We start from the raw sequence: 15432 nt of genomic DNA, 5'->3' as shown, positions 1-15432 counted from the left end.
CCCCTCGCACACACTGCCATCTCACGGTAGCAGCTTCCCCATGCAAAATTGGGGAGCTGACTCAAATGTTATGCATTCATGGTCCATAATATGACCATACTTTTACAGCATAAACTGACATTATAGACAATTCTGTGCTTCCAACTTTGTGTAAACAGTCCTGCACAGAACCCTGACCGCAACCCCATCAAACACATTTGGGATTGGAACACTGACTGCAAGCCAGGCCTAATCACCCAACATCATTGCCTGACCTCAACAATGCTCTTCTGGCTGAATGGAAGCAAGTTCCAACATCTAGTAGAAAGCTTTTAGATGTTTTTTTTATTTTACTTGGCAAGTCAGTTATGAACAAACATACAATTTACAATGACAGCTTACACCAGACAATTGTGCACCACAATCACAGCCAGTTGTGAAACAGCCTGGCTTTGAACCAGAGTGTCTGTAGTTACCCATCTAGCACTGAGACACAGTGCCTTAGAACACTGCACCACTCAGGAGCCCACCTTCAACAGGTACCTGCCTTGTCCTGGTTCTAGGAAGGATCCTTTCTGTGTCACTAAGTGTTGATCTCTGTTCCTTTAGCATAGATAACGTGTGACAGGTTGACAGTATACAGGTTGACAGTATATGGATTATGTATGATGATGTTTGTGTTGACAGTATATGGATTATGTATGATGATGTTTGTTGACAGTATATGGATGATGTTTGTGTTGACAGTATATGGATGATGTATGATGATGTTTGTGTTGACAGTATATGGATTATGTATGATGATGTTTGTGTTGACAGTATATGGATTATGTATGATGATGTTTGTGTTGACAGTATATGGATTATGTATGATGATTGTGTTGACAGTATATGGATTATGTATGATGTTTGTGTTGACAGTATATGGATTATGTATGATGATGTTTGTGTTGACAGTATATGGATTATGTATGATGATTGTGTTGACAGTATATGGATTATGTATGATGATGTTTGTGTTGACAGTATATGGATTATGTATGATGATTGTGTTGACAGTATATGGATTATGTATGATGTTTGTGTTGACAGTATATGGATTATGTATGATGACGTTTGTGTTGACAGTATATTGATTATGTATGATGACATTTGTGTTGACAGTAGATTGATTATGTATGATGATGTTTGCGTTGACAGGTTGTCCATGAGGCGATGCCACTTAGCACTGGACCAGAACAAGCACTTTGAAGAGAATGGTGATCTTGGCTTTTGTTTCTCAATCCCATTTCCAAAATGTGTTGTATTTAGTCAACTATTTATTCTTCTCTTCTCTCTCCCAATCCACAGTTTCCTGTCTAGTCTGGTCCACCCCTGATTGTGCGTCCTCTCTTCCCAGTGTTTTCCCCCCAAAGATGTGATGCTTCAGGCCCTTCTATGAAGTGTAAATCTAAGCTCTGTTAAAAGTATAGTTAAGAAAAACTTGTATTGATCATAGTGATTCATGAGTATCATTAAAACAGGTTAATATGCCCCCCATCAACATAAGACAACTATAAAGAAATTAAACAAGTCAATCAAATCAATGATGAGAGAAGAGTCAGAATAACAGCTAGCTGACACAGACATGGTGGCGTAGCAGGAAGATCAGAGTACTGTGAATGAAGCAGTTGTGAGTTCAAATCCCAAGTGAAGACATGCTGAATACTAATTAAAGTGTAAATGAACACACCCAATATAATCATGTATGTCAATTTAAAATACTTCATGTTAAAAAGCCCTGTATGTGTAATCCTTACCCAGCTAGGACTGGATCAGTTGTTCATCAATCAGGTTCTTTGATTGGCTCAGCCACAGTTCCTTAATGTGTTCTTTCAATGTTCCTATGAAACGTGTCTAGAACATTCATATGTTCTGGGAACATGGCAACCATTATCTGTATATGTTTGGTGGGACGTTGATGGTATGTTCTCCAAACCCACAGAAAACTGGACACATAAACTCAGCAAAAAAAGAAACCTCCCTTTTTCAGGAGCCTGTCTTTCAAAGACAATTCGAAACTATCCAAATAACTTCACAGCTCTTCATTGTAAAGGGTTTAAACACTGTTTCCCATTCTTGTTCAATGAACCATAAACAATTAATGAACATGCACCTGTGGAACGGTCATTAAGACACTAACAGCTTACAGACCGTAGGCAATTAAGGTCACAGTTATGAAAACTTAGGACACTAAAGAGGCCTTTCTACTGACTCTGAAAAACACAAAAAGAAAGATGCCCAAGGTCCCTGCTCATCTGCGTGAACGTGCCTTAGGCATGCTGCAAGGAGGCATGAGGACTGCAGATGTGGCCAGGGCAATAAATTGCAATGTTTGTACTGTGAGACGCCTAAGACAGCACTACAGGGAGACAGGACGGACAGCTGATCGTCCTCGTAGTGGCAGACCACGTGTAACGACACCTGCACAGGATCGGTACATCCGAACATCACACCTGGGGGACAGGTATAGGATGGCAACAACAACTGTCCGAGTTACACCAGGAACACACAATCCCCTTATCCATACTCAGACTGTCTGAAATAGGCTGAGAGAGGCTGGACTGAGGGCTTGTAGGCCTGTTGTAAGGCCTGTCACCGGCAACAACGTCGCTTATGGGCACAAACCCACTGTCGCTGGACCAGACAGGACTGGCAAAAAGTGCTCTTCACTGACAAGTTGCGGTTTTGTCTCATCAGAGGTGATGGTCGGATTTGCGTCTATCGTCGAAGGAATGAGCGTTACACCGAGGCCTGTACTCTGGAGTGGGAGCGATTTGGAGGTGGAGGGTCCGTCATGGTCTGGGCCGGTGTATCACAGCATCATCGGACTGAGCTTGTTGTCATTACAGGCAATCTCAATCTGTGCGTTACAGGGAAGACATTCTCCTCCCTCATGTGGTACCCTTCCTGCAGGCTCATCCTGACATGACCCTCCAGCATGACAATGCCACCAGCCATACTGCTCCTTCTGTCAACTGACATTAACTCCCGAGGTGCTGACCTTATGCGCCCTTAACAAGTGTGATTATTATTTGACCCTGCTGGTCTTCTATGAACATTTGAACATCTTGAAGAATGATCTGGCCTTAATGGCAACTCTTAAAATCTCCACTCGGCACAGCCAGAAGAGGACTGGCCACCCCTTAGAGCCTGGTTCCTCTCTAGGTTTCTTCCTAGGTTCCTGAGCCTTTCTAGGGAGTTTTCCTAGCCACAGCTTCTACATCTGCATTGCTTGTTGTTTGGGGTTTTAGGCTGGGTTTCTGTATAAGCACTTTGTGACAACTGGTGTTGTAAAAAGGACTATAAATACATTTGATTGACTGAATGTGTTAACTTGAAAGTGTATTCAGGTAATACTTGTTTGTTGTACATAACACATCTTACACTTGGACATCTTACACTATAAGGACATTGTGCACATGTAAAAACAACGCACAAAAAAAACATTCTGCACTCACTTTTGCTATAAGGGTCCAACTATTCGGCTATTTTAAATCAAACGTATCATTCATAGACAGTAGAATAACCGACACTACTTCAGTCGAAATACGGTCGGTAAATATTTTATTATAATATCCTTTTCACTGACTTAACAGACAAATCGAACATACATGACACATAAATACGGCATTAACTAAATAGAAAAGAATACTCGTTAGAAATCATTTACATTTAGCTCTTCCTATGTACAGTTTTTAGAGTGCATTCTGTTGCTGTGCGCTTTCAGACGGAGCTGAGATACTGTGAAGGAGCAGCAGAGGGCAGCAGAGGGTCATGTCAGTGAGAGAGTCCAGCTCCAACTCCACGCTCCTCTGTCCTCCTGCATCAAGTCATTAACATCAGAAAACGTCATATACCAATTATTTCCAAGAATACTGATATTATGCCGAGTCCTGGCTTGTGTGAGTAAGGATGGCGTTCTAAGCAACACAGATTCATCAGAGTTCAGGTTTTTCCATTCCGATACATCGTCCAGGCACTCAACACTTGTGGTGCTTCCACTTGCGCGTGGCAACTGCCATGCTGTGGTCCTTCTTGTGCCATGGGAAGAGGCGGGTGAGGGCCAGTGTGCCTTCTGGCTGCACCGCCCCAGTCAGCAGGTAGAGCTGGGCGCGGCCGGGCCGGACTAGGGCGTTGGCACACCGTAGGTTAATGAGCAGCCACTGCTGGAGGAGGTACTGGGTGTCGTAGGGAAGCAGGGGGCCCTGGCGGATAAACTCTACCCGGCCCTCCACCTCAAACTCTGGCTCCCCCGAGGGCCGGCGCCGGCGAGACAGCTTGGCTGTTACAGCTGGGGGAAGAGAGAGGGGAGAGAGGGTCAGTACGCTAGCTTGGACAGAATTACACACATATATATATGTATGGTACAAACGCACACAAATGTACACACAAAAGAACATTAATCATTTTTCCGTAACACACTAATCAATAGAAACATGCACAGGCATAAAGTACATTATTGCACACGCTTACCAAAGTCATCCTGGCACAGAGCGTCCAGAACTGTCTTCAGTGTAGGGTGCTCCTCCACGGAAGGACAGGCTTGGCATGCAGGCTGAGGCAATGCTTTGGCGAGGTGGCTGTTGCTGTGTTTGGGGTGGGGGGTCAGACACATGTCTTCCTGGGCAGGGAAACGGTCACAGTCCAGCGCCTCTGGCCAGAAGTGGCCCTGACAGGCCAGTACTGGGGCACAGCTGTCCCTGACGGCCACGCACAGGCTACGGCACGGCTGGATAAACCTGGAGACGGGAGAGATTCAGGGTTACGTTTAAGAACGTAGTGGGCACTCTCTGGAAATTGAAGGAATGTTACACTGTAGACACACATTGGTGTGAATAGTTTGAGGGTGAAAATTGAGTAGTGGATAGATTCCTCTTAAGGAGTTAGCAAGAGAAAGTGGGAAGGAACTAGGCAGACCGACTCAAACACAGGAGAAGGAACAGCCAGATTGACAGAGAGGGATGAGAGAGGCATAGGAGGGAGGGAGGGAGGGAGGGAGGGAGGGAGGGAGGGAGGGAGGGAGGGAGGGAGGGAGGGAGGGAGGGAGGGAGGGAGGGAGGGAGGGAGGGAGACAGACAGACAGACAGACAGACAGACAGACAGACAGACAGACAGACAGACAGACAGACAGACGGACAGGACATACAAAGAGGACATACAGCAAGGACATGCAGCAAGGACATACAATGAGGACATGAATAGGTAAAAGGCTAACAGAAGCTATAGACTTACGTGTCGAGGCAGATGGGGGCGATGAGGGAGCAGAGGAAGGCTTGGGCATGGGGATGGCAGCCAGTCTGCAGCAGGGGTCTCCAGTCCTCCGAGCGGGGAACCACTTCGCCCTCCAGGCTGCTGTGGCCCAGGAAGTTTGGCAGCCTCATCTCCGAGTAGCCCACGTCCTGGCACACACTCATCTGGTGGGGGATGGGCACACAGCGGGTCGACTGGCCCATGTCGAAGCCCCAGGCTGAGGTCAGGAGAACCAAGAGAGCCAGGGTTACGGTGAGGAGATCCATAGTGAAGAGAAACAAAGTCCTGACTGAGAATCCAAACGAGAAGGTGGGTGCTGCAGTTGCTTGTTTCTGTAGGAGAGGTAATGTCTCTCTGTACCAGTGGTCTCCTCTATATATGCAGTCAGCCCAGCCCAATCAGACTGTTATCAACTACCCATCAAAGAGACTGAGACGGCGTGTGAGAGGAGACAATGGCTTGTTTTGTGATGAATGCAGACAGAGAGGGGGAAATAGATGAATGGAAGGGGGGAGCATTATGAGAGCAATCACAACCAAAGCATTGCAATGCAAACTATTATATTTGTTTCTACCCAGTCCATTTCACCATTGAAAATCCATGACTTTTACACTAGACACTAGACATAGCTACCGTACTGTTTAGTTCACACAGGCTGCTTTGTTAGACATTATGTATTCATGCATTTTGCACTTTAAAAAAAAATCTTATGAGCTTATTGTTTTGAGAGGTAAACACAGTAGTGTAATGACAGATTCTCTTCTAAAAAACGATTTGGTGAAGACTGTTTATAGTTCATATTCTACACAGGAGTAAAAGTGTATTTCCTTTTAGAGGGTTGTGTAGACAGACAGGAAGTCTCCTTAATATTGAGCCTCTTTCATGTCTCCTCCTTTACTAAAGGGTTTCCTGAGAAGGGTCCTGATCAGACAGATCACACTCCCATTAGCAGGACAGTGTTTCCAGCTCTCTCACCTGGCTTTGATGTGATACTAGATTTCTGTCTACTTCAAATGCTAAACAACAGCAAGCTACAGCTGGCTACCTACTGTAGATATCTAATCATACTTGACTGCAGCATAGACAGACACAAACAGTCATATGAAGCTATGAGTCTCTATGCTGCTGCTGCAAAAAACACAGAGAATCCCATTGGTCACACCATGTCATTTTAAAGTGATAATTTCAACCATTTAACGGCACAACAAAGTTCAAATGGGAATACAATGTCAGATATGTTGTATTTATACAAGAACTTCATGTATTATCACTGTGCTTCATTTAACAGCACAACCGAATGACCTGGATGGCAGTTGAGATGACATTAAAAGTACATAGTGCAAGTGATCAATGCTGTTCAAGATTCTGAGCAAGATTATTATGGCAATTGTCAAGATCTCCACAGACCTGCGACCTTTGCATGCTATCTTGAACCTTCGTGCTTTCTATGATTACGTATGAAGACATTTATACAGTGCCTTCAGAAAGTATTCATACCCCTTGACTTATTCCACATTTTGATGTGTTACAGCCTGAATTTTAAAAAATGGATTACATTTTTTATATATATATTACCCATCTACACACATTATCCCATAATGTCAAAGTGAAAACATGTTTTTAGAATGTTTAGCAAATTTATTGAAAATGAAATACAGATGTATCAAATGTACATAAGTATTCACACCCCTGAGTCAATACATGTTAGAATCACTTTTGGTAGCAATTACAGCTGTGAGTCTTTCTGGGTAAATCTCTAAGAGCTTTGCACACCTGGATTGTACAATATTTTCCCATTATTATTTAAGTTGGTTGTTGATCATTGCTAGACAGCCATTTCAAGAATTGCCTTACATTTTCCCGCCGATTTAAGTTAAAACTGTAACTATGCCACTTAGGAAACAGTCAATGTCGTCTTCACTAGCAACTCCAGTGTATATTTGGCCTTGAGTTTTTGGTTATTGTCCTGTTGAAATGGAAGTTTGTCTCCCAGTGTCTGTTAGAAAGGAGACGGAAGCAGGTTTTCCTCTAGGATTTTACCTGTGCTTAGCTGTATTCCGTTTCTTTTGCCCGAAATATAACGCTTTGTATTCAGGACAAAAAGTTAATTTGTCTTTCTGATCTATGCATAGTCACTTTACCCCTACTTACATGTACATATTACCATGACTAACCTGTATCACAGCACATTGACTCAGTACTGGTACCCCTTGTATATAGCCTCACTATTGTTATTTTATTGTGTTACTTTATTTATTTTTACTATAGTTTATTTAGTAAATATATTCTTAACTCTATTCTCTTAAAACTACATTGTTGGTTAAGGGCTTGTAAGTAAGTGTTTCACGCATGTCACAAATACAATTTAATAAAGCCATGTTATTTTCTACTCCTTATACAGTGGGGAGAACAAGTATTTGATAACCTGCAAAAACGGCAGTGTTTCCTACTTACAAAGCATGGAGCAAAGCATCTCTAAATTTTATCATAGGTACACTTCAACTGTGAGAGACGGAATCTAAAACAAAAATCCAGAAAATCACATTGTATGATTTTTAAGTCATTAATATGCATTTTATTGCATGACATAAGTATTGATACATCAGAAAAGCAGAACTTAATTTGGTACAGAAACCTTTGTTTGCAATTTCAGAGATCATACGTTTCCTGTAGTTCTTGACCAGGTTTGCGCACACTGCACCAGGGATTTTGGCCCTTTCCTCCATACAGACCTTCTCCAGATCCTTCAGGTTACGGTGCTGTCGCTGGGCAATACGGACTTTCATCTCCCTCCAAAGGTTCAGGTCTGGAGACTGGCTAGGCCACTCCAGGACCTTGAGATGCTTCTTACGGAGCCACTCCTTAGTTGCCCTGGCTGTGTGTTTCGGGTCGTTGTCATGCCGGAAGACCCAGCCACGACCCATCTTCAATGCTCTACTGAAGGAAGGAGGTTGTTGGTCAAGATCTCGCGATACATGGCCCCATCCATCCTCCTCTCAATACGGTGCAGTCGTCCTGACCCCTTTGCAGAAAAGCATCCCCAAAGAATGATGTTTCCACCTCCATGCTTCACGGTTTGGATAGTATTATTGGGGTTGTACTCATCCTTCTTCTTCCTCCAAACACGGCAAGTGGAGTTTAGACCAGAAAACTCTATTTGTCTCATCAGACCACATGAGCTTCTCCCATTCCTCCTCTGGATCATCCAGATGGTCATTGGCAAACTTCAGACGGGCCTGGACATGCGCTGGCTTGAGCAGGGGGACCTTGCGTGCGCTGCAGGATTTTAATCCATGATGGCGTAGTGTGTTACTAATGGTTTTCTTTGAGACTGTGGTCCCAGCTCTCTTCAGGTCATTGACCAGGTCCTGCCGTGTAGTTCTGGGCTGATCCCTCCCTCATGATCATTGATGCCCCACGAGGTGAGATCTTGCATGGAGCCTCAGACCGAGGGTGATTGACCGTCATCTTGAACTTCTTCCATTTTCTAATAATTGTACCAACAGTTGTTGCCTTCTCACCAAGCTGCTTGTTTATTGTCCTGTAGCCCATCCCAGCCTTGTGCAGGTCTACAATTGTATCCCTGATGTGCTTACACAGCTCCCTGGTCTTGGCCATTGTGGAGAGGTTGGAGTCTGTTTGATTGAGTGTGTGGACAGGTGTCTTTTATACAGGTAACGAGTTCAAACAGGTGTGTGAGAGCCGGAATTCTTACTGGTTTGTAGGTGATCAAATACTTATGTCATGCAATAACATGCTAATTAATTACTTAAAAATGATACAATGTGATTTTCTGGATATTTGTTTTAGATTCCGTCTCTCACAGTTGAAGTGTACCTATCTATAATAAAAAATTACAGACCTCTACATGCATTGTAAGTAGGAAAACCTGCTAAATCAGCAGTGTATCAAATACTTGTTCTCCCCACTGTATATAGCCATGTTATTTTTTGTCTTTATTCTTTTCTTTTTTAATCGTTATTCACGGTCACTATTACTATATATTTTTAAAATATTATCTTTAACTCTTGCATTGTTGGAAAAGGACCCGTAAGTAAGCATTTCACTGTTAGTCTACACCTGTTGTTCCCAAAGCATGTGAGAAATAAAATTAGATTTCGATTTTTGGTTGAGGTGGAGCCGTGAACATTTTTGTTGTTGAGGGCATGAAGATTATTGGATAAAATGAATCAGGTGTGCTTGCCCAGGGCAACAACAAAAAGGTATACTTTTGGCTGTACCCCCAGGACTGGATTTGGGAAATACTGCCCTAGTCCTAGTCTATTTGTAGGTGGAACCCTGGGTTGAATTGAAACAATAGCTGTTGATGACTTGATTCCATATAAGCCTAAATAGTATCACTGATGATATATGATTTATGAGATATCTCACAATAGCACAATGGTATAGTCAGAGGCAAATATCAAAGCTGGGCTTGGTTAAAACCCTGGATGGGAGACCAAATGAATAGCTGTAGATAGAACCACTTGCCAGTTGAATGTGCTGCCCAGCCTGTAGTTTTTTCCCCCGCTCATAATGGATATAACATTGAAGATCTCTCTTCGTTTTAAAGGTACAAATCCAGCATATTTTATATGTAGAAATTTGGTTACACTAACCAGGTTTCCATCCGATCATTTCATGCAGATGTATTAGCTCACATTAAAAAAAGTAATAACTGGGCTGATGGGGACAGGATTTGCCCGTTCAATTTTATAAATGCGACAGACAATATGTTCGTGCGACATGGTGGGATCATGTTGTTCCGGTAAAATTCATTATGCGAGAAATTGCGGTGGAAACGCAATTTTGATATAACAACCATCATATTGAAGTAAACTTGGGAGTCACGCGATGAAATGTGTGGTCCTCCAACTACGACTCACGAAACCATGCAGTTTATTAGGCTACAGATTAAATAAATAATGATCAACTTCACAGAGTGGTGAAAATGCACGTGATGAGGGTGATGCTCCTTTCAAATAAATGTCGAGGGTCTTATTCTGGTGACATGAGGATCAATATTTGATTGCCGTTCAACAAATACAAATAACACAGCTCTTATCCATAATTTCATACAATAGGTAGCCTACCGCACTGTATCTGCCAGCTGTTGGCTAGAGCGCATGCCAAGAGCAGAGTGGGCGCATAGCAACCGTTTTTTATGACAAAACCATGGAGTAGAAAATGCGATGGAAAGCCATTTAACTTGTATTTTTCATTCGGTACATAGGAAATTAACCGCAAACGTTATTTGTATGTGCAGGACGTCATCACGCACAAACTTTTATTCGCAAACATCAGTTTTGATGTAAATCTCTGGTACGCAGTGCTGTAAAGTACTAAAAAGTACTTAAAGTACTAATTATGTCGTTTTTGGGGTGTATCTGTACTTTACTATTTATATTTTTGACTACTTTTACTTTTACTTCACTACATTCCTAAAGAAATGTATGTACTTTTTACTCCATACATTTCCCTGACACCCAAAAGTACTAGTTACAATTTGAATGCTTAGCAATACAGGAAAAAGGTCCAATTCACAAATACTTCCTTTGTAAATTATGTTTGAGTGTTGGAGTGTGCCCCTGGCTGTCAAAACAAGTAATACAAATTACATTTTACTGTCTGGTTTGCTAAATGTAAGGAATTTGATGTATAGCTTTTACGTTTACTTTGTACTTCTACTCAAGTATGACAATTGAGTACTTTTTACACCACTGTACTTAAGAACATTTAAAATCGAGTATTATTTTACTGGGTCACTTTCACCTTTACTTGAGTTATTTAATATTAAGCTATCTTTACTTTTACTCAAGTGTGACAACTGAGTCATTTTTCCACCTCTGAATATGGGCATATTATTTTATGCAGATTTTAGAATATTCACATGGAAATCTCTCACAAATTGGATGGAAACCTAGCTACTGATGACAATACTGAAATGTGATATGTCAGATTCATTGTATTTTCCACATAGATTCCACATCACAATATGCTGACAAATTATGATGAAACAATGTTGATTCAACCAGCTTGTGCCAGTGGGATTTCTCTTGGCAATTATTTACACGTTTAAAATCATAGAGCCAACTTCACCTCTTTTAAATCTTGTGCAAAAAAAGTAATTAGGCAAATTAATACTTTTTATGCTTTCATATTACACATTAAGGGTACAAAAAATATTCTAGAAATTCCTGGGAAAAGAGACGAGATGGATTATATTGATCGTAACAGAAAAACTATTTCAATGCAGCTTTGGAGGAACACAGTCATTTTATCGTCAGACAGCCACAGGATGCTCCTACCCTCTCAGACAACTAGAAGAGATCTCACACTGCGATGCAGACTGGTGGTCCAGGCTCCACTTCTAATGACGGTCTGGCTCTCTCACTCCCTACGTCTCTCAGGACTTTAGCTTTTAATGACGGGACGGTCTGGCTCTCTCACTCCCTCCGTCTCTCAGGACTTTAGCTTCTAATGACGGTCTGGCTCTCTCACTCCCTACGTCTCTCAGGACTTTAGCTTCTAATGACGGTCTGGCTCTCTCACTCCCTACGTCTCTCAGGACTTTAGCTTTTAATGACGGTCTGGCTCTCTAACTCCCTACGTCTCTCAGGACTTTAGCTTCTAATGACGGTCTGGCTCTCTCACTCCCTACGTCTCTCAGGACTTTAGCTTCTAATGACGGTCTGGCTCTCTCACTCCCTACGTCTCTCAGGACTTTAGCTTTTAATGACGGTCTGGCTCTCTCACTCCCTCCGTCTCTCAGGACTTTAGCTTCTAATGACGGTCTGGCTCTCTAACTCCCTACGTCTCTCAGGACTTTAGCTTCTAATGACGGTCTGGCTCTCTCACTCCCTACGTCTCTCAGGACTTTAGCTTCTAATGACGGTCTGGCTCTCTCACTCCCTACGTCTCTCAGGACTTTAGCTTTTAATGACGGTCTGGCTCTCTCACTCCCTCCGTCTCTCAGGACTTTAGCTTTTAATGACGGTCTGGCTCTCTCACTCCCTACGTCTCTCAGGACTTTAGCTTTTAATGACGGTCTGGCTCTCTCACTCCCTCCGTCTCTCAGGACTTTAGCTTTTAATGACGGTCTGGCTCTCTCACTCCCTACGTCTCTCAGGACTTTAGCTTCTAATGACGGTCTGGCTCTCTCACTCCCTCCGTCTCTCAGGACTTTAGCTTCTAATGACGGTCTGGCTCTCTCACTCCCTCCGTCTCTCAGGACTTTAGCTTTTAATGACGGTCTGGCTCTCTCACTCCCTCCGTCTCTCAGGACTTTAGCTTCTAATGACGGTCTGGCTCTCTAACTCCCTACGTCTCTCAGGACTTTAGCTTCTAATGACGGTCTGGCTCTCTCACTCCCTACGTCTCTCAGGACTTTAGCTTCTAATGACGGTCTGGCTCTCTAACTCCCTACGTCTCTCAGGACTTTAGCTTCTAATGACGGTCTGGCTCTCTCACTCCCTACGTCTCTCAGGACTTTAGCTTCTAATGACGGTCTGGCTCTCTCACTCCCTACGTCTCTCAGGACTTTAGCTTCTAATGACGGTCTGGCTCTCTAACTCCCTACGTCTCTCAGGACTTTAGCTTCTAATGACGGTCTGGCTCTCTCACTCCCTACGTCTCTCAGGACTTTAGCTTCTAATGACGGTCTGGCTCTCTCACTCCCTACGTCTCTCAGGACTTTAGCTTCTAATGACGGTCTGGCTCTCTCACTCCCTACGTCTCTCAGGACTTTAGCTTCTAATGACGGTCTGGCTCTCTCACTCCCTCCGTCTCTCAGGACTTTAGCTTCTAATGACGGTCTGGCTCTCTCACTCCCTCCGTCTCTCAGGACTTTAGCTTCTAATGACGGTCTGGCTCTCTCACTCCCTCCGTCTCTCAGGACTTTAGCTTCTAATGACGGTCTGGCTCTCTCACTCCCTCCGTCTCTCAGGACTTTAGCTTCTAATGACGGTCTGGCTCTCTCACTCCCTACGTCTCTCAGGACTTTAGCTTCTAATGACGGTCTGGCTCTCTCACTCCCTCTGTCTCTCAGGACTTTAGCTTTTAATGACGGTCTGGCGCTCTCACTCCCTCCGTCTCTCAGGACTTCAGCTTCTAACGGCAGCAGAAAATGAAAGTACAGTTGATAAGTATCTCAATGCAATTGTTGTGTGGATTATGCCTGTCTCCACAACTATGTGTATCTTCAATGGGTTTGTGCCCAGAAGGCTTAGTCAGTAATAGGGCTGTTTCTTGCTGTCCCACACACAAGGAATAGTGGTTGAGGCTGAAGACGTGCCAGGCTAGCCAAGCTAAGCTCCGGGGCCCGTATTCATAAAGCGCCTCAGAGTAGGAGTGCTGATCTAGGATCAGGTCCCCCTGTCCATCTCATCTTATTCCTTATGATATTAAAGGCAAAAATGATCCTAGAGCAGTACTCTTACTCTGAGATGATTCATGAATACAGGCCCAGTCGGTTTGGCCCTTTACTTTCCCACAGCCTTCTGTCTCCAGTCAGAGCTCCACCGGCCCTAGCTATGCAGCCCCCTTCTAAAGGATTACTGCTTGCCCAGCCCCAGTCTGATCTGAGCCGGGGGCCTGGGTTCAGACGAGGAGCACTACTGAGGGGCAATTTAGAGCCACAGACCAATTTGTCAGAACAATGGGGCCACACGTTTAACAAGCTCCCTCTGCCATTATCCCGGCAGGGAGCTGTTTTTCTTTCTAACGGCCCCCCTGCAGACGCTGTGTTTGTGTTGATAATGTGTGGCCTGCCCTAAGCTGCCTGCCAATAATGGAGACTATTGTTTTGTTGGGCACCTGTTCATCAAACGTCTAGCAGGGATGCACAGGAACAGCACACTCACATATCCAGTATGTTCACTCTAAAACCACAGTTGGACTAGCTAGCATACAAGTCTTTGTGTTTATGGTCATCTTACTATAGGTGCATCTACCGCTACCATAATTGTGTGTGAACACCTGGTTTCAGTGTACAATAGGGGTCCAGGCAAACTGGTCATTGAACCAGTACAATAGCCAATGGAGCTCTGTACGCTGCCAACCACTTCTCCACAATCAAACCGGTCCATGTCAGCAAGTTCTCACGTAAGACTCCATTATTTATATTTAGATAGTAATTAATATTTGGAGCTGTAGATCTGTTAGCTTGACTTCCATACGTAGTCACTCATCATGTTGCCTCTACCATACAAAAGTCCTAAACCGGAACTGAAGTGTTTTCATAGTACTATTATCTACATGTTTTGTTGTTGATTTGAGTCATTTAGCAGACGCTCTTATCCAGAGGGACTTACAGGAGCAATTAGGGTTAAGTGCCTTGCTCAAGGGCACAGTTGGCTCGGGAATTCAAACCAGCAACCTTTCGGTTCTGACCCAATGCTCTTAACTAAGATACCCGTAAGTAGTCAACACAGCATCTTCTGACAGTGAAGGAGTTGACTTAGCATAGGCCAGAGCCATGTGTGTTGCAGAATCACATGACATAGCGAAATTTTATCCTTAAAACAGAAATAATAAAAAATGAAAGCATTTGACAGAGGATGGTGGACAGTTTGATGAAAAAGCTTTAAATAAAAGGTCAAAAAAATTCAAGCATGTCACATTGAGCAAAACACAGGGCCCTAGTAGATATGCCAACCATTGGATTTAAAAAACCATAACCTTTCTAATGAGTGAATATTTAAGCATCTCAGACATTTTTTAGCAATGTGAGGAATGGGATACACTGGGCTGCAGGAGACAGTGTGTCTAAACATCTGTGGCAGACGGGCAGCGTCTGTCTGTCTGCAGGTCCACACAGAGACTGGATGTGGCAACTGACAGTCTGAATCTCCAGTGAGTCAGCCCTGATGGAGCCCAGTGAGAGTGGGGGGGGGGGGGGAGAGAGAAGGGGGTGGGGGGCTCATTCACTCAATAGAACTTTAATGAGTTGCCAATGAGCCTAACTAAAAAAAAAAATTCTAAATGAGCTCTTTGAAGTGGGATTCAGGTGCCATGGTAACAGTCCCAGTCCCCCTCTAATTCAGGCTAGGTTTCTCACAGGTAGTCCCTGGTACCAGTCCTTATACCTGTATGAGTCTTAAGCACACATACAGGTATAACGCATCACCAATATTGCATCATCAATAATGCATCATTGACACT

The 15432-nt window shown here is 43.5% G+C and overlaps 1 protein-coding gene across 1 annotated transcript; it reads right to left on the bottom strand.

Moving 5' to 3' along the window:
• Window positions 1-4001: 4001 nt before the first annotated feature.
• Window positions 4002-5537, bottom strand: LOC118396231 (secreted frizzled-related protein 2-like). Its single transcript, XM_035790327.1, has 3 exons — window positions 5254-5537; window positions 4495-4760; window positions 4002-4312 (listed from the first exon to the last, which is right to left on the bottom strand). The coding sequence occupies exons 1-3, from the start codon at window positions 5535-5537 to the stop codon at window positions 4002-4004; spliced, it is 861 nt and encodes a 286-aa protein (XP_035646220.1).
• Between the last annotated feature and the right edge of the window lie 9895 nt (window positions 5538-15432).

The sequence above is a fragment of the Oncorhynchus keta genome, chromosome 17 (assembly GCF_023373465.1).
Source record: "Oncorhynchus keta strain PuntledgeMale-10-30-2019 chromosome 17, Oket_V2, whole genome shotgun sequence".
Taxonomy (NCBI): domain Eukaryota; kingdom Metazoa; phylum Chordata; class Actinopteri; order Salmoniformes; family Salmonidae; genus Oncorhynchus; species Oncorhynchus keta.
Note: the sequence above shows the minus strand (reverse complement) of the source record. Positions and strands in the feature narration are given on the sequence as shown.